The following is a 19,600-nucleotide window of genomic DNA, read 5'->3' on the forward strand; positions in this document are numbered from 1 at the left end:
CTCTAATTATATCAAACACCTAGAAGGCTGTGCAACACTTTAAAAAATCCCCAAGATGTGGCTACGCTCACCCCCAAGATGTGCCTTTAAAAGCATATTTATGGCCTAAATGTGACTGCCTGCTGCTTGCCACCGATTGCGTGGTATAAAAAAGGGTCGCACTTCATGAAGAAACCACAACAACAGCAACAGCAACAACAACAACTGCCGAGTGGCGCTCAGATTGGTAGAAGAAGCAGCAGCAGCAGCAGCTGAGGCGAGTGCAGTGCGATCTGGGGACGCAACAAGGCCAAGACGTATGGGTCACTTCTAGTCCAACCCGCGCCCAGCTAGTTCTTCGTGAAAAAAAAGAAAAGTTCACAAAAAAAAGCGAGTAAAACTTTTTTATTTGCATTTTGCTTTAAGCGGCGGCAACAAAAATTCAGCAGAGGAAGAGGAAAAAAAGCACATAGACCAATGGTGTTTATTCCCATTTCTTTTCCTATTTTTCTACTTTTTTGTTTCAACAATTTTTTCTGTTTTTTTTTTTTTTTTTTTTTTTTTGCTTTGTTTCTTCTTTGTTTTGTAGAAAAATGCACAAGTTTTATGCTTCTATAAAAGTTTTTGTGGCGAAAACTTTGCACTTGTCTTGTAGCCGCCGAAAGGGTTTTACAATGATGCGCTACAAGCGATCCGCCCGCCCACGCAGTCGACCCTTGGATAGGCATGCCGGGTCACTTTATATGCTTCGTCGGTGGGGGCGGTGGGGGCGGTAGTCGTGAGAGAGACAGAACGGGGCAGCGGCTAGTTATTGGTGTAGAAGAAAAGTTTTAGGCGCGAGCCACGCACCTTAAAACCAAGCCAAGACCCTCCCAGCTCAGCCAATCCCAGCCCCAACGTCAATCCCATCCCCGGCCTAACCCGAGCGGACGAGTGTGACACTGAGCAAGTCACTTAGTTAAGCCCGGAGACGATGTCGGTCATTATGCGACCCCGAATAGCTGCTATGCATTATCATTATCATTAAAATAAATTATTAGAGAAACTCGGACGTTGGGCGTGGCAACTACGTAGAACTAAACGCATTTTGCACGTTTTCTCTGCGCAAATTTTTTACACGATTTTTACAACTTTTTTCGGCGCTTTCAGCTAAGTACACAAAAGCTTTTGCTGGACAGTGCACACAGTGGACGGTGGGGCGGGTGGAGTGTTTTGGGAGCGTTGGGAGGGGGTGGTGGTTTGCTGGCTCTTTGGTCGTCAGAGAGATAAAAAGTCAAGTTTGAGGCGTTGCGAGTTAGACGCAGCAGCATTTAGTTCGGGGCGCAAAAAGGTTTGCAAGAAATAACTTTGCATACTTTTAGGCGGCGCATGTTAAATACTAAATGCAAGTCCCCAACAAAAGACAATGTGTATGTGGTGGGGGGCGGGCGTAAGGTTGTGGAACAGGCCTGCATGCGGAACACCACGTAATTTCTCAAGCTGCCATAGCCTGACCACGTAAAGCATAAAATATTTGCCAGCGACTCCAATGCTGATGACCAGAGAAAGATAGAGAGAGAGACAGAGAGAGAGTGAGAGAGAGGCGCACTGAGGTATGGAAAGGGAGAGTGAGGAGTCCAAGAAAAGTATGTCTAAGAAGTTGCCAAACAAGTTGCAGCCGCAGCCTGTGCGACGCAGCTCATTTGAATACATGGCAACAACTTTGACCACGCATTAGTTACACAACAACATAAAAGCACAACACGAAGTTCGGTTGAGCAAGGGTTGGATGGGGGTTGGGATTGGGGTTGGGGTTGCGATGCGATGCCTCTCTCAAGTCCAAGTCCAAGTCAAGTCAAGTCAAGTTCTCTTGTCGCTGGCAACCGAATGACCTGCCACATCCTTCGGCCTGGCCGGCACATGCAATTTGTAAACCAAAGCGCATAATTTACAATGAACATTTTGGTCGGTCTAACGGTCTAACGGTGCTTAAAGCTGACCGCGCCACAGACTGCCGGCAGAACTTGGGACTTCAACTTAGTCTCGGTTGCCTGCTCCGGCTCCCGCCTTCTGCCTCTCGCAATGAAATGCCTCCACCAGGACATTGATATGACACTCGGCGCTGCGGCTGCATCTCCTCTGCTCAGCTCGGACGTGGATCAAGAACGTGACTCAGTATCTATTGAAATATTCACGTTTATATACGTCAGATTTGATGCGAGATAACAAAATTTAGGCTTGATTTAGCAAATTGAATAGTGAGCTCCAACAAGCTAAGAGTAAAAATAAATGTTCTCGTTAGACATATAATATAAAAATAAATAAAAAAATAAGAAACATAGTCAATATTTCTAAGCCTATATTCACATTCTCTCTCTTGCAGGCTATATGGAGAATAACTTGAAATAGATTTCAGCAAAATATTATTATATTAAATCATTGGGAAAATGTTTACTTTATCATGTATTATCGTGACTGTGCGTGTTAAGATATAAATTATAATATGTTATTCTTATTATTATTATTATCAAGCATTGATGTTGTATAGAATTAGAATCTAATCATAAAAAAAAAAAAAAAAAAAAAAAAAAACAATTATTTAAATGTAAAGTATGTATATACATGTCTTTATATTTTATTCATCTAAAGCGTTTGGTATACATTCATTATTTAAGGGGTTCATCTAGCAGCCTTCCAATAGAGATATATTACTTCTTTCTGCTAGAGTGATTGATATTTATTTATTTGTATTCAAATATTCTAACATAATTATAAATGAAAATTGAGTCAGGCCTTGAAGTATTTTTATTATTATTTATGTCTTATTGTTCAATAAATAAAATTAATACATGTTAGTTAAGTAGTTTGAAGAATACGTACATATGTAATCAGATTCATTTTCTAGGTAAATCAGCTTAATGAATGAGAGATCCCTACAATCAAGCATTTATTGAAGACTGGAATAGATTCACTATTTTAAGAATATTTTCTATACATAATCACATATCCCTCTCTGGAGCTAGTACCTTCCTCTCCCCCGCCCGCAGCAATTGCAATAGACTTCGAGTAATTTGGATGGCTACAAGTAGAGGCAAGCGGGCAATACATTAAGCCAGCAGTTACAAGCAGAGCGCCAGCCACGAGATGCAGTCGAGTGGCTGGTGGTTATAAGACGCTGCGGCTGGTCGCACAGCGAGCGTCGAGGGTTTGGGCAAATAACTTGTAGGAAATTAAGTTTGTTAGTAATTAGAACACCACTAAGGACACCTGAGCGTCCTTCTGTCTGCCCCGGCAAATTTATATGACAGGCAGCTACGGTGCAGCAGCAGCAGTACACACACAACAATTAAATCCAAAGCTCGTCGCCTGCTACATGTTGGAGCTGCTCCTGCTGCTACTGCTCCTGTTGCTCCTGCTGCTACTGCTGGTCTTGTTTAGCCCGTTTGCTGTGTGCCCAGTTTCGTGGTGTCCTTTTTTTCGGCTCTTGTTCTGGCCTGTTGTTGGCTCTTTTATTTCTTTTTTTCTTCTTGTTGTGCTTAGGTATCTTCACAACCTGCAAAGTAACAAAAGTTTCAAGTCGCCTTGTCGAAAATTCCTCAAGCCGAAACTTGCCAACTTTGATGTCCAAGCATCTAGCCAGCCAGCCAGCCCCACGGCCCCAGCTACCATACGCTGGCTGTCCCGGCTAGCGCTCCGCAAAGTATGGCATGCGTTAGTGGGATAAACATTTGGGTGAGTAACTATCGCCAAGTGCATGCCTGGGCAGCGGCCAGTTGCCAGTTTCGACTGCCCTCCTTGGGCACTTGAGCAATCTGGCCAAGTGGCAAAAAGTTTCGTACCCAAGCAGCTGACCCGCGCCCACACACAGCTCGAGCTTTGCAGGTAAGTGCTCTACAGGCACAGTGGAGTCCCCGTGTTAGATTCTGTCACCCATTAATTTACTCACTCATCTCTCACTCGCCCGACTTCGGACTTCCGACTCTACATTTCAGCTAAATTCAAGCTCTATGGCAGCTAGCGAGAGGCATGCATGAGTAGGTACTTTCTTTGTTTAATTTAATTTTATTATTTAATTTTAAACATAATGTTTTTATTTTTACATTAATTAATTAACATTTATTATTTATTTATTTATTTTTTATTATTATTATTATTATTTTTTATTTAAAAATTATTTGAATGTAGATCCAAGAACACTTTATATACATATATGTTTATATATTTACTATGAGCATTGTTATAATTTTTTATTAAATTTTTGTTTTTTATTATTATTTTTCTTCACTTACTCAGCTGCAGTGAGCGAACATAGGGAGAGAGAGCCCAAGACGAGCGACATTTACACGCTCAATCAATTCTATTTCTTTATATAAAATAGATTTTAATCGTCTGCAAATAAATGTACTCTCTGAATTTCCTGAAAAAAGCTCAGAGGGCAACCGATCGATGCTTTTTCAACAAGTTCATTCGCGTTCGACCAGAGACAGTTTTGTTGTGCTTTTGCCTTGCCGAAAGTCTTTTGAGTATGTATTGGTGAGTGAGCGATGCTGTGTTCTCTAAGCACATCAGTTGCATACCTGAATTGAGTGGGAGCATGAGCATGTGAGTGTGAAGACCGTTTGCATTGGCTTATTGAGTCTCACTCTGCGATCGTCAATCGAAGCTCTCCCTAAACGGTGCTCAATAAATAAAAGAGAAGAAGGGAGAGCGAGTGAGCATGACTTTATTCAGTTGACTGAGCGCAACAGAGTGTAAGGAATCAAAGAGTCAACTGCTATGCTATATTTCACATTTAAAGTGACTTTTGTATGTAAATTTGTATGTGTGTATATGTGTGTATCTTGCTGTGTAAGTGGACATGTGGATTGATTAAGCATAATAAAATATGAAAGTGATTCAGAGTCAACCGATTTCATGGCAGTCCAGAGGTTATATTCTCCTTAGCTTTTACCCAGTTTAGATCACTTTGTAGTTTAACTGCGCTGATAGCCTCGACACCTGTTTGAGGCCGTGACGCTCAATGAGATCTGCAATTGTAGTTATTGATATTGAAAATTATCGTGAGAGTCAAAATGCCATATCCTATGAGAACACTTGTCTACCATTGTCCATGGGAGCTCATCACAAATGAATAGATATGTATATAAATAAAGATGCATATAAAACTGACTGAACTTTGTGAATCTCAGGTCAATCGAGACTCTAACTTTTCAGAAAACAAAAATAGTATCATATATGTATGTTACATGTACATATATAAAATCGAGTTAATTAGTTAAAATCAAAGCGAATGCCCCACTCCAAGACTCTTTGCTTTAATGAACTCATACTAAGCCATAAATTAGCATCTCAGCTATATGAGATTTCAGCAACTGATGCAACCCCCTTGCCATCTTCTATTCAGACTCTTAACCTTAAAGAGCCCATAAATCGTGCCATAAATCAACCTCAAAATTCACAAACTCCCAGCCAGCCCAGATCTTAAAGTTATGCGAACAGCAAAACTATTGCGTGTAAACTTAAACTCTTAAGTTGCAAACACTTTCACTGTATTAACACCAAATTAATTTTGTCTTAAAATTCTGGCAGGCACACGCATATACACATGTCTCCACGTCTGCTATCTGTGCGTGTGTGTGTGTGTTTGTTTGTCTGTAAGGACAACGATTGAATTTTAAACAAGAAGGACAAATGCCGGCAATCAAGTGAAGTCATGTTAAAAGAGCAGCAAAATGAAGTCCCTGGCTCCGGCTCCAGCTCCAGCTCTGGCTCTGGCTCTGGCTCAGCATTGTAACAATAATCAATATGCAGCAGTCAATAAAGGCAGCCCAAGGAGTCCGCACGGTCCTTGCCAAGGAGCAACAATTACAGACGCCGGATAGCAGAGAGCGGGAGAGCGGGAGAGGTGCGGCGTGGGCGAGGGAGCTGGAGCTGGAGGTGGAGGGCATGGCCCCATAGTTTTGCTGTGCGTCGGTTAAATGATGTGTAATCGTCTTATGTGCACTTGAATGCCTTTTGGCTTCTAATATGGGCAGCGAGGCGACAGACAACATTGGCGACAAGGACCTGCCAGAATGGACAAGGACACAAGCGCCGGCCAGAGCCAGAGCTAGAGAGAGAGGGAGGGCGAGTCGGGCCAAAGGCGGCCCAAGTAACCAATTCGCACACACAAAAGAAAACTTTGCCATAGGCTGACCTCAAAATGCACAACGAACGGCGGACCGGCGGACTGTGTGGACCCAAGGACCTACCAGGGCACAGGACGCCCGGCAAACTTTAATTTACAATCAATTCAGGCGTGAATAATAAACCACAAGAAACCAAACAGAGCCCGGGCACTGGCCAAAGACAACGCACAAGTGAAAGTGTTGCCAACTAGCTGCAGTTTAAACTGCTTAGCTGTGTGTGTATGCGTGTGTGTGCGTATGTATATGCTCTGAAATTTAGTTACAACACAACACCAAAAGTTTTCGAGCAAGTTTCCAAACAAACAAAGCATAGAACCTGGCCCGTTGCCACTGAATGCGAGTAGTGAAACCCCCCCAGACCCCAGCATAGACTCCGGACCCAATACCCAGCTCCCCAACCCGCGCAGACCGAACCGCAACACTTCCGCCTCCATTCAGCATTTCAAGTTGAACGTCAAGTGTCTTGTCCGGCCGAGTCCCTGGCGACGTTTGCGTCTGGCTCCCTGTGCCGGGCTATCAATATTGTTTTCCTATTAAATTGATCATTGGTCAGCAACAATTGTGGCTGGACGTCCAGTTAGCCCGCCCCGCCCCGCCCCGCACCCCACCACAGCTGCCTTTGTTCGGCCTTTGTCCGTGGCTCTGTTGAGTGGCAGCCCAAGGGAGCAGCCAGTGCGTCCGGCTGCCCATTGCTATGCATTAATTGTACGAATCTAATGAAATTAATTGAAATGCTTGGCTGATCAGGCAACGTTCAACCCGAGGGGGGGCCAGAGGGGGAAGGTGCAAGTGGCCAGTTGGTCAGGAGAGGTTGTCTCTCAAACATTAATCAATTAGAGCATCAAACATGGAACTCGTAGCCTATCAATATTAGAATTCTAGTTCAGTTCGATCTGTATATATGTAGCTTCACCCTAGCTTCATTTCTTTCTCTTTCTTTTCCATCCAGTTGTCTATATCACTCTCTCACTCTCACTCTCTCCCTTTCATTTCAAATGGATTCCAGTGCAATTTGATCTGTATATTGTTTCTCTTTAGTTCCCATTGCTGCCTCTTTCATTTCCATCAAATTGTCCGTATCATTCTCTCACTCTCTAACTGCTCGCTGCTTCTCTTTCCTACTAGGACTCTGGTGCCCTCTGATCGCCATATATAGTTCCCTCTAATTTTAATTCCCATCTCTTTCGTTTCCTCTCAGTTGACTGTATATATATATATATCTCTCTCCTTCTTTCATTTCAAATGGACTCATGCCATCATCATAATATGATATTATTCCATCAATCTATGGTTTCTTTCTAGCTTCAATTCGTGCAGCTCTATTTGTCGCCTTGCTTCTCACTCAGTCTTTCCGCTCTCCATCTGCAAATGTTGACATGGGCATCAATCAGCAAATAGCATAGAATTCCTATCAGCCCCCCCCCACACACACACACACCCACACATATACACATACAGATATGTATATGCACGCACATACACATGCAAATATATAAGCATAAGCAGCCACTGCATTAATTCATAACGCATCTGCCTCAGCACCCGCGCCTCCCCCCACGCCCCCAACTGGCCATTCTTATAGACAGCCCCGCTCAAGTGGCAGCCAAATTCAACTCAATTATGCACAATTACAGACACAAACAGGCCAAGTGGCCGTGTGGTGGCTGGAGGCTCGCATGCATGCGCCAAGCGGGCCCCCATTTAATAGCCAAACGACCTTAATAGGAGCCTGAGGCAACTTAACTGCGCGTTACAATGACAGCCGCAGCAGCCGTCGCAGCAGCAGCAGCGGCAGCAGCAGCCGTTGGCAGTGCTCCTAGTGGCGCCTCCTGCAACGAATTCTTTTCCCTTTTTTTCGGGGCTTTATATTGGAGGGAGGGGCAGCGAGGGAGGGACAGTGTGTGTGTGTGGCTTGTAAGGTGGGGCAGCAAACAAATGCAGTTGCATTCAGACGGTGCGGCACTTGGCTGGCGCTTAAATTGCATGCATAGCTCATTGCTTGGCACTCGACGTGGCTGAAGTGCAGCTGTAAAATGCAGCGCGGGCGAGGGCGGGTACAGGGGGGGAGGCGGTCCGTGGTGCCTGCTGTCAAAATGGCATTGAATTGCTTAAATACTTTTGGTAATGCGGCAGAGGAGTCGTTGGCTTAATGGCTGGCTGGCCGGCAGGAGACGGGAGACGGGAGGCAGGCGACCAGCCAGCGAGGCAGAGGCAGAGGCAGCGTCGCTTTTTTGGTTGCCATGCGGCATGTGCCCCAAAATGAAGCAACATATGCCAATGGCAGGCCATGAATAAACGGCCTGTGCAACTGCACGAATGAATGAGTGAACGAACGAACGAGCGAGCGGGCGGGCGAGGGGGCGAGCGAGCGATATGAAGTGCAATCAATGCAAAAATGTTTTCAAGTACACAGCCAGGCATCCAGGCGAGGCAGGCAGCGATGCAGGCAGCGTTCAGATGCACCCGCTGCACCAGATGCAGCGCAACTAGAGATAGCTACGAGTGTGTGTGCGTTTGTGTGTGTGTGTGTATTGAGGCACGTCGGTGTGAAAGGATTATTCACACACTATTGATTTCAAATTGAGTTGACTTCAAATCCGTCTGAATTGACAGGCAGTCAGCTGAGGCAAGGCAACACATGGCAACGGCTTCAGCTATAGCTTCCAGCCATATCTCTGTCTCTGTGTGTGTGTGTGTGTGTGAATCCGGAAGTTGACTAATGAATTTAATTTGCAGTGGGTGTTGAAGCAAATAGAGCGACAAACAGATACACATGCCAGCCAACTAACCAGCCAGCCAGCCAGGCAGACGAACAGACATGAAGACGGAGCTTCCAGCCAGACAGACAGACATCCAGAGGACTCACCGACTCACCGACTGACTGACTGATTGACTGATTGACTGTCAGATTCGAGTGGCTGTCTGCGCTGTGCTGTGCGTAAGTAGGCAACTGTTTTTGTTTGGCCAACACTGTGCATGGCAGCTGAGGCCATATGGCGTCAGTCCCAGCACGCCTGCCTGATGCCATTAAAAGTCTTTAAATCGATTAAATAGCATTGCGATATTCGATATTTCATCCAATGTAGAATATTTGAATTTAGAAATTCGTTTGAAAATTTGCTAGTGTGTGTGAATATTTATGTGAATTTATTTATTTATATGTACATAGATATATATTTTGGTATGTTTGGGGTTCGCTCACTGGTGTCCCTCAGTTTGCAGGCTGTTGAAGCGCGAGGGAAATTGAAATATATGTATAATATATAATAATATAGAAAATCTAGTGTATTAATCTACGTCCAAAGAAAGGCGTGGCAAGTTTAAAGGGTATCTATGTCTTATAAGTGCTTCGGTCTAGCAGATTTATTAGGGCAGATTCCCTATTTAATCTTTTGCCAACATAGACTAAACTATTTTTGACACCATTGGGGAGTATTATGAAGTCAATAACACCCAACTGCAACAATCTTAGTAAGACTCTCTGTCAATTAGTTTATCTAATAAAAATCTGCATTTACATATATTCCAATTTAAAATAATTTTTGCCTTGGCCCAGACTAAAATAAAAAAAAAATAATAATAATAAAAAAAAAAAATAAAAATTAATTTGTAACTTTTTTTTTTTTTAATACTTAGTACGATTTTATTGAATTTATTATTATTTTTTTATATTTTTTATTTCACTCTCTACATGTATGCATTACAGAAAAGCTATAAATTATTTTTGCAGCTTCTACTTGTGAAGCTGAATAAAAACATAGAATCAATGTCTCAATTGAAGCCAAAATATTTGCTTAAATTGCATATGCACTTGATGCAGCATATTTAAATATTTCGTTAGATTTTATTCGATTTTATATATTTTTTATTTTATGTTCAAAGTGTTGCCCATTGAGCATGCTATGAATTTAATTGACAGAATGAATGTTAATGTGTGAAACATGTAATATATGTAATGTAATATCAATAAATACCTTTTTCTAGTGGAATATGGAGTAGCTCAATCGCAAGCTGCTCTCTCACTCACAAGCCTAAGCTTAGCTCGATCTGAAGCTCTGTTTTCAGTGGATCTTCTTCGTTCACTCTCACTTTGTAATATTCAGAAAAAGACTTCAGAAATGCTTAGACACTTTCGCTTGAGCTCTACTCATATTCAGAGTTGTCAAAGTTGTGTGATGTATGTCACGTGGCAATCTGAATCTGACAGCATTGAAAACGCTTCACAAACTGAAAGTGGAAAATGATTCACAATTCAACTCCGCGCCCGGATAAGCTGCGGCTTGCCCACATTCGTGTGCGGATCTCGTGGGCTGTTTGAGGATCCTTTTGAGTAGGCGTCGCCTGGCTGCGCTGCCACATCTGTCCATGTGGCGAATGGGGATGGGATGTCAGTTAGTTTTACTTCGGCATTTGTTAGTTACACACACACAACAAACATTGTAAATCCTTTTAATAATTTTGTTTTTTTCGTGTGTCTGGTTTTTCGTATTTATGTGTCGCCTCTACTAGGTAAATATCTATTCGCAACAAGACAATATATTCGTACACATACATACATATATCCACATACGAAGTCGTTGTTTCATTGTTGATCGTCGACTTGTGAGAAACATGAATGAATACTTAGATAATGCCAGGCGCAGCATTCAGCGGGCGATGAACAGCAGCTACCACTCCCTATCGACGGTGGCCAGCACGGCCGGTGGCCTGGCCGCCACCGGCGGGATCCAACTAATAGGCCGCCTGCTGGGCCTGAAGGCCCAGGTCTCAACGGAGTCAATGGCCGGCCTGCAAACGACGTCAAGCTCGGATCTGGGCTCGCCGTCAACGGGGGCGTTCGATGAGCAGCAAAGGCGACTGATCAGCGTGGTATGCGGGTTTCCCAAGGACATCGTCATGTATCCCGATTATGTGAAGGGGCAGTTCGGCGAGGATGCCTGGTTCAAGACCTCCACCTCGAAGGCGGATACGCTGGGCGTGGCCGACGGCGTCGGCGGCTGGCGTGTATATGGCATCGATCCGGGCCTGTTCAGCCGCTTCCTGATGCGCTCCTGCGAGCGCCTGGCCCACACCGCGGACTTTGAGTCGACGCGCCCCGAGCTGCTGCTCGCCCGCGCCTACTGCAATCTGCTGGAGCAGAAGCAGCCCATCCTGGGCAGCTCCACCGCCTGTGTGCTGACGCTGCACCGCGAGAGCGGCACCCTCTACGCGGCGAACATCGGAGACAGCGGCCTGCTGGTCATACGCAACGGGGCCGTGGTCTGCCGCTCCGAGGAGCAGCAGCATCACTTCAATACGCCGTACCAGCTGGCCGTGCCGCCCCCTGGACAGGGGCTCAACGTGCTGACCGATGGGCCCGAGTGCGCCGCCCTCCTGGAGTTCGACATGCAGCCGGGCGATCTACTGCTGCTGGCCACAGACGGTGTCTACGACAATGTGTCCGAGGAGCTGCTGCTGCAGGTGCTCAGCCATGCGGCCGGCGTCACAGATCCCATCAAGCTGCAGACGTACGCCAATTCGGTGGCCCTGATGGCCCGCTCGCTCAGCTTCAATCCCCACCACGAGTCGCCGTTCACCCAGAATGCCAGGCGCCACAACATCGATGCGCCTGGCGGCAAGCCGGACGACGTAACCGTCATCCTGGCCAGCGTTGTTTAACTGGCCAGCTTGATTGGGATGCTGGCTCTGATGCAATGCACTTTGTGATACTGCAGTAACTATCTCATTAAAAGGAATGCCGGAATGCCCCACAGTCACGCCCACCACTCATCAATCCCATCTGTGTGCACTCACTGGCAGCTGTGCACAGCTCCAAGCTATTCCTGTTCAGCTGTGGGCAATTGCCAGTGAATGCTCTGGACTCATGCACACACCAGGAGACGGGATTGTCTACAGCACAGCAAAAACAAAAACCCCCCCAAAAAAATACGTTCCAATCGGCATAGATATCTCTCTCTCTCAATATATATATGTAGATAAATATGTATATTTAGGGCATAGTTAGAGTTAGTTCAATCTTCGAAATTCGGCATTCCATGTTGATCTAGCTCGCAGGCATCAGATGCCCCACTCGAACTGACGCCATTGGCCAAACGAAACCCTCGCCCCTGCATGCCCAAGTCCACCCGCCTGAGCCTTAGACCTTCTTGACACATTCAAATGCAAAATTAAGTCGAGTGTTTTTTTTTTTTATCTTCTGGCATAAGGATATTAAACTTTACCTTTGCGCTAGAAAAGTGTCTTCATTTGTTTTTATAGGGAATTGCTGCGATTCCATTTTAAGCCAATCGACACAGATCTGACTATCCCATCACAAGACTGAAAATTTAATGCAAATTTAAGTAAACTCTTTAAAATATCGAAATGAGTTTGGATCTTTCTTTTGTTGTTTTCGTTTTCTTTGTTTTTCCCGGAGTACTTAACGAGTTTTTCGATTCCAGGCATAGAGAGTTGGGGGGGCAGCCTCCATTATGCGACTCGCTGCTGGCCATCTTCACCCATCCTGGCCCGGTCAGATAACATTCCACATACTAGACGCATCCAGGTTGTTGTCGCTGTCGCTGTTGCTGTTGCTGTTGCTGTTGCTGTCGGCTTAATTGAAAAATGTTGCCTGCTGCATGTCAACATTTTGATTTCCAATATGTTGTCTGCCACATGTATCCAGGGGCTGCTCGCATTATAAATGGGGGCGCGCCCTGTGCAAAATTTGGCTTAAAATTTCACACGTTTGCCCGCGACATATGTCGCCCCGGTCAGAGCTAGCGTTGGCGTTGGCCTATGGCTCGGTTTAACCACTTCCGCATGGGGCACCGGCCGTCAAATGCAGAGCGAAGGCCCGCACCTCTGCCCACTGCCTACTGTCGCCTGCTGGCCCACACCCCAACGACATTTACCGTTAGCATATCAATAACACACGCTGCGCCACAGACCGGACTCATAAAATATGGCAACGGCAACAGCAACAGTGGCAACAGTCGGTCGCTCGTCAACTTCCACGGGCCATGTGAAACGTGACGCGTGATGCCAGCCAGCAACGCCTTGCTGCCACACACATTCACACACACACACACACACACACACACACACACACACACACACACACACATCCTCTAGGTGTGCCGCGACCCGTTTGATTTTGCATTTCATGCAAATTTTTGGTAGCGACCGTCGACGATGACAAGGCGCACTACAGCGGACAGTAGATTAGGGTAGAGGCGGGTAGAGGCAGGCGCGCAACTCTGTCGCATCATCGGAAATGAATCATTTGCTTCGTTTGTCGGCATCCGCTTGGCGCTTATTTCCGTTGCGTCGCTCATTTTTGGTCTAAACCAGCGCCAGCCAAACAACCAAACGACCAAACGGCCAAACGGCCAACCGGCGAATCATCCAACCAGCCAACCAGGCAACCAGCCGACCAACTGGTCGAGAGCACGGCCTGACATGTGTGCGCGGCACGCTTCCGTGACAGAACATGGAACCAAGATGGGGGCTCACACACAGGTAACATTTTTACACCGTTGCCTTTGACACCTGTCGTTGTGCGACAACGGCCTCGAAGAGTGCGAGTCGAGAGACTGGAAAACGGCGTTGTAGGAAACGTGATATAGAGCGGAGTGTTGGACAGGCGACTGCATTAACTAATTAGTAGTGCCTAAAATGTAATATGTACTATTAGACTAGTTTTTAGTATATTGTATGATTAAGAGAATTGATTTAACAATAAATTTGTATATAATGTAAGAGAGTGCGTAAGATATATGGGATCTGTCTGTAGAGATTAGGGCTCAGATTTGCCATGTCTCTCTCTCTCTCTCGCTCTATCTCTCTTTACTTCTTACTCTTTCTGCTTACGTCTATCACTCTTTTGACTTATTATCCTCAATTCATGAGATCAACAATTCTCATTAATTCATAGCAATTCTCTGGCTAGTATTGGAGACTTGAGATTTATCCCAAAACGAATATCTTGTGAGTTCAGCTAAGTGTGATCTTTCTCTCTATCTCTCTTGCACTCTCGTTCTCTAGTTCTCTCTCTCTCTTTCTCTATCTCCCCTTCTCTTTCAATCTCTCTCACATTCCCTCTCTATCTATTTCTCTCTCACTATCCTCTATCTCGCTCTCTCTCGATCTATCTCTCCTCTATTTATCTCTTCACTCCGTACTCCTTGCACTATTTCGTTCTCTCTCTCTCTCTCTCTCTCTCTCTCTCTCTCTCTGACTTTTTCTCAGTTATACCTCCTTCTCTACCTTCTCTAACTATACTTCCAACTTGAGATTTTATTAAAACAAAATTATTCTCTCCGACATAGAACTTTTCTCTACAATTTTTGGGTTTTCTTCTGCTTTTTGTTGGGTCTTGGATATCTGGACTGGAGACAGTGGCCCGCATATTAGTGGCCTTTTGCTTATCCATCCATTTAAACTTCTTTCCGCCAGCCCATCCATCAGCTCATCCTTTTATCTATCCGTCCGTCCGTCTGTCTGTCCGTCCGTTCGGTAGTCCGCTCATCCATGCGTTTGTCCACACTCATTTGAGTCCCGCATAAATCAATTGCACTTGTCATCAACTCAATTAATTTTTGGCAAACAAAGTGCAGTAAATCAATTGCTTTGGCAGCTCGGCTCGTTGACCATGCCCAGGCGCCCGGGCAGTGGGCCAGGCACGGGTTACGGCACGAGGGTCAACGTGGCCAGAATGTCCTTTTACTGTTGCGCTCCCATTTTTGGATATACATATATATATATTTTTTTTCCTCCTGTTTCTGCTTGCCTCCCCCCGCCCCTTTTCGACGTTTGTCATTGGCATTTTTTGTCACTCGGCGCAGTTTTTGCTGTTTTATTTGTGCGTTGCATTCAGTTTCTGTCCTCATCGGACAGCGGACTACGGCCGACTACGGACTGCCTGCCGACTACCAACTGTCGACTGCCGACTGCCGACTACGGACTGTCGACTGTCCATTTTATGAGCCGCCGCCCCATGCATGTTGACACTGTATCAAATGGGGTTAAAAAGTGATTAAAGTAGGTTTGGCAAATGTCAACAATGTTTATACCGTGGCCATTGCCCGGGTTCGACTGCGGGCTCGCAGCGAGCAGCTGGAATGGTTTGGTTGGGCGGGGGGGTTCATCTGGTGGCGGGGGGGCTTAGGCGAGCAACTGTCGTGCGAGTGCTCTTGACGTTTCGGTATGCAGACCAGCTGGTTCGCTGGACCCAGCCCAGCCCAGCCCACCTCAGGCCTCTGCCGCACTTCATGTCAGCTGCCCACCTTCAGTCAGTCGTTCGTTTGGCTGCTCGATTCGATTTGCAATTTTTTACATCATATCGCTGCCCTTCAGCGGCCCTCCATTACAGCCATTGATACAGGCGAACAAACCACGACCGAATCCACATGAACCCACCCATCCGTCCGACGTTCAGTCGCGTCCATAGACAGCGTTAAATTATGCAACTTTTTCTTTCTTTTGCCATGCGAAAATTGAATTTATGCATTTGCGCTCCTGGCCGACATGTTTTTCATATCCGCACTTCGCAAGGGCCCCGGCACGGTGACAGGATCTGCATCTGACACATCCAGCGTTCCCCTGGCTGTGTGCCAGATATGTTAAATAAAACCAATCGGCATTGATATTTGCAAAATATTTACTTAGCTAAGGTGAAGGCTGAACCATGTTTAATCAGCGGTAAATTCCTGTTTGATTGGGACTTGTACCGAGGAATCCTTGTCTGAAAGATCCTTGTCCGAATGGTACTTATGCAAGGGATCCTTGTCTGAAAGATCCTTGTCCGAGTGGTACTTATGCGAGGGAACTTTATGCGAGGGATCCTTGTGCGAGGGATTCCTGCCCGAAGGATCCTTGTGCGAGGGATCCTTTTCTGAGGGATCTCTGTCCCAGAGATCCTTGTGAGAGGGATTCGACTTTTCACAAATTCAATATCATAAATATATAACTTAAGAATTAAAATACCTCTAGATAATCAGATATTCAACTTCATCAACCTTCAATTTAACTCTTTTCTTATACATCAATTTATCAATTTATTCGATACTCAACTGATTCTAGTTTATGCTCAAGTTAGTGTCTAATCTCAGCCTCTACTCAAGGGGCGGGACAATCGTCTGATGCTCACTGCATAATTACATGGCTCGCATGCACAGAATCCCTGTTGAGAATTCAAATTTGGAATCCAAATTTTGTTTGTGTGACATGAAAATCATGTCCGGGCTGGTCGACGATGGGTAATTTCTATGCAGCCTTTGTCTTCGACTCCGATTCCGAGCCAGAGGGTTCGGGCGATTTATTATCAACGAAATACTCTTAAAATTGTTGCGTAACTTCCAAATGCAACTGCAACTGCAGCCAGCTAGCCAACAGACAGCAGAGTAAACAAGCCCAAAAGATTGTACGTGTGTGTGTGTGTGTGTGTATGGGGGTCGCATATATCTATATATAAATTACACACCCACATGTATAAATTACCTTTTGATAAATCTCAGTCATCTCTCTTTCTCGCTCGTTCTCAATCTGAAAGCCAAGTAGTCAAAATGCAGAAACATATAGAAAAATGTGCAGTCATGGAATGGAAGAGCAGGAGGCGGACATGAAGGCAGGGCAAGGGTAAGAGCAAGAGAGTGGGCGATGGGCGTGGCAGCACTGTAAGCTGTGTTTGTATAACTGTGCTATGCACACACTGTCGCACTTGAGAAATCTTTTCGAACGTAAATCAATCCGTGCAGCTACATCATCGTCCGACCAAAACTACGACTGCGACGCTTTTCCGGCTGAGAGCCTGGCCAGAAACTACACCAATTGCTTTTCTTGATTGTTTTGGTTGTTGTTACTGCTGCTGCTGCTGCTGCTGCTGCTGCTGCGGCTGCTGCTGCGGCTGTGCCTGGCCACATATCGAAATGTAAATTCAAGTTTCAGTTGAAATACTCGTAAGCCCCGCAGCCGTTGCTCAGAGCTGGCCAGCCGGACCCGGCAGTCGCCCACTTGCGGAGAGCTATGACAAAAACGAAGCTCTACAAAAGCGATAACGACACTCATCATCAACCAAAGTCGGATTTGCTAGCTGCCTGGCCCAAACTAACTCTGCCTGCTTCGCTCTTGGTATCTCACTCTCTCTCTCTCTCTCTCACTCTCACTCTCTCTCTCTCTCTGTCTTGCGTATGCATTTCAAAAACGCAATTTTTGGTCCTTTTGGCCAGAAGTTGCATTGCATTGCGTTGAACAATTTCGTTTACTTTGACCCCGGACTCTGGACTAAAAAGATGACCAAGAGTTTGCCACGTTTTGAGCCGTTCTGCCGACTCCTGCTGCTCAGCAATGGCCCTGGCTGCAGCTCTAGCTCCTACTTCTACTTCTACTCCTGCTCCAGCTCCAGCTCCAGCTCCTGCTTACGTTCTAGTTCCCTCTCTGCTCGGCTGCTGTGTATTTTCCGTTTTCGTTTACGCATCGTTTGAAATTTCTATGAATTGTAGATGAAATCGGGCCAGCCCGTGGTCCAGCTAAGACTCATGTGTTACACTGTGTGGCAGATATACCAACTGCTATGTGTGTGTGTGTGTGTGTGTGCGTGTGTGTGTCTGCCTCCTCTTATGACACCTAACCCAGTGCCCTGATCCCGCAACCCCTGGAGTCAGCGGAGTGCATTTCACTTGCAGCGCCCCCAGAGCGTGCGACAGTGCATTTGGTGAGCTCTAACTTGACGATTCTGTTGCGGCACCAGCGACACCAGCAGTAGCGACAACAACAACAACAAATTGAAAATGCCACCACACCACAAGGAGCACTTCAAATCCCAGGGCACAGAACAAGGCAAAACACAAAAACAGAAACAGAAAAAAAAGAAGAATAAAAACCTTGCAGTTGGCCCGTTGCGTAAGGATTACAATGAGAGAGTGAATGCAGCTGCCGGGCTGGGGCCAATCTTTCATGACGAAACAAATATCCTCATAATTCAACAGGAAAATTGCCTGGACTGGCAATGGACAACGGACGGCTCCTCCATAGGCCTATGCCAGAGGCTCCACTCCACTGCAGATGGGTCAGGAGAAGGGGCAGCGGGAGGGTGAGATTGGGGTGAGATTGTGCCTTTGCCTTCTGCTGCCGGCGACATCGTTTGTTACTCCTGTTGGAAGTGTGCATGTGTGTGCCTGTGCGTGCGTGTGTGTTCCTGTGCGGCATTTGCTTTTGTTGGTTTTCGGTGATTTGCTTTGTCAGTGACAAAAATAATAACAGCCAGCCGCCGGCAATGGGGCCCAAGTCATGTGCCTCGGCTGCCCCGGCTCCATATGTCAAGGACCAGCCACAGCCATTGTCTAGGTACGTACGCCCCTCTCCCACTGCCACTCCCACTCGTATGCGTATGCGTGGGCTGTTGGCCATTTTTAATTACCACAATTTGAATTGCTTAAATAACTATTTGGATAACAATCAGTTGTATGCCTGGTGCAACATCAAAGCCAAGCCGCCTCGCCTCTGACATGGCCTTAAGTCCTCTCTCTCTCTCTATCTCTCTCTCCCACCCGCTCTGGGGATTAACTGAGTCGTATGCTCAGTGCCGTGCGATTAGTTTCTATTTGACTAATGAACTTGGCCCCCGAGGCACTTGCCCACCGTTCACGTTGGCCATAACTGGCCCGACGGCTGCTCAGACTCAGCTCGACTTGCAGAGAGCCCCATTGATAAGCACAACTATTCTATAGCATCGGCATCGTAGTACTCCGATTGCTGCCTGATGGTGTTATATAAATGTAAATCTCTTATAGAAGTCTTGCCTGCCTTCAAGTCTGTTCGTCTGGCCAACCCATGCCCCCTCGATGGGGCATTCCTTCGACTCGTAAACCTGCCAAGTCTTACGGCTTTGCTGCAAATACGAACAATAAACATTTCGTGTAGTTCTAACTTTTTTCTTTGCATTCATTCAAATGCGGCCTAAACAAACTTTGGGGCAGGCGACTCAGCCCGTCGTGGGCCACGTCGTCTCGCTCGTTTGTCTCATAAATAATCAACCAATTATTTTGCTGTCAATTTCAACACGGCCGGCGAAAACGCAATGCCAACGCCTACCCAGGCTGCAGGCGGGCCAACGAGCTGGCGACGTGCCGAGCCGGGCCGGGCAGGACATGCAACCCGCTGGGCTGGATGTCTTCGTCTTCGTCCTTGCCTTTGTCTTTCCCTTTTTCCGCGGCCAGCGTCTGCGACTGTGCGGACACGCAACACGGCGCAGCGGCGCAATAAATTTTGGCTGCAGCGCCAAAAAATCCAAGCCAATGCACATACAAAAGGACCGCGACTATGAACTCCTTGGACTTGGAGTCGGTGTTGGAGTCACAGTTGGAGTCCGAGTTGAAGTTGGAGTCGGAGTCTGTTGAGTTTGTCCAAGGAATTTGCCAAAGATCCGTTACCGTAAATGGCAGCCGTGGCAGTTGTTGCAGTGGCATGACTCGGCG

General features: G+C 46.2%; 1 protein-coding gene across 2 annotated transcripts; it reads left to right on the forward strand.

Annotated features, from left to right (window-relative positions):
- Positions 1-10,426: 10,426 nt before the first annotated feature.
- On the forward strand, positions 10,427-12,058 carry LOC115565009 (protein phosphatase PTC7 homolog). 2 transcript variants are annotated; one of them, XM_089264395.1, is made up of 2 exons: positions 10,427-10,655; positions 10,774-12,058. In XM_089264395.1, the coding sequence occupies exons 1-2, from the start codon at positions 10,532-10,534 to the stop codon at positions 11,802-11,804; spliced, it is 1,155 nt and encodes a 384-aa protein (XP_089120521.1). In that variant the 5' UTR covers positions 10,427-10,531; the 3' UTR covers positions 11,805-12,058. The 2 variants fall into 2 exon arrangements, with proteins under 2 accessions (XP_089120521.1, XP_089120522.1); XM_089264396.1 differs by having other exon boundaries at positions 10,428-12,058.
- The last annotated feature ends 7,542 nt before the right edge of the window (positions 12,059-19,600 follow it).

The sequence above is a fragment of the Drosophila navojoa genome, chromosome X, assembly GCF_054131105.1.
Source record: "Drosophila navojoa isolate 15081-1374.11 chromosome X, UAZ_NAV_1.0, whole genome shotgun sequence".
In the NCBI taxonomy this organism is placed as follows: Eukaryota; Metazoa; Arthropoda; class Insecta; order Diptera; family Drosophilidae; genus Drosophila; species Drosophila navojoa.

Excerpts from the sequence above, each read along its gene's own strand:
- LOC115565009 (XM_089264395.1), top strand. The coding sequence starts at position 10,532 with ATGTCAGTTAGTTTTACTTCGGCATTTGTTAGTTACACACACACAACA. Across the intron at positions 10,656-10,773 it reads TTATGTGTCGCCTCTACTAG|ATAATGCCAGGCGCAGCATT; the intron begins GTAAATATCTAT and ends ATGAATACTTAG.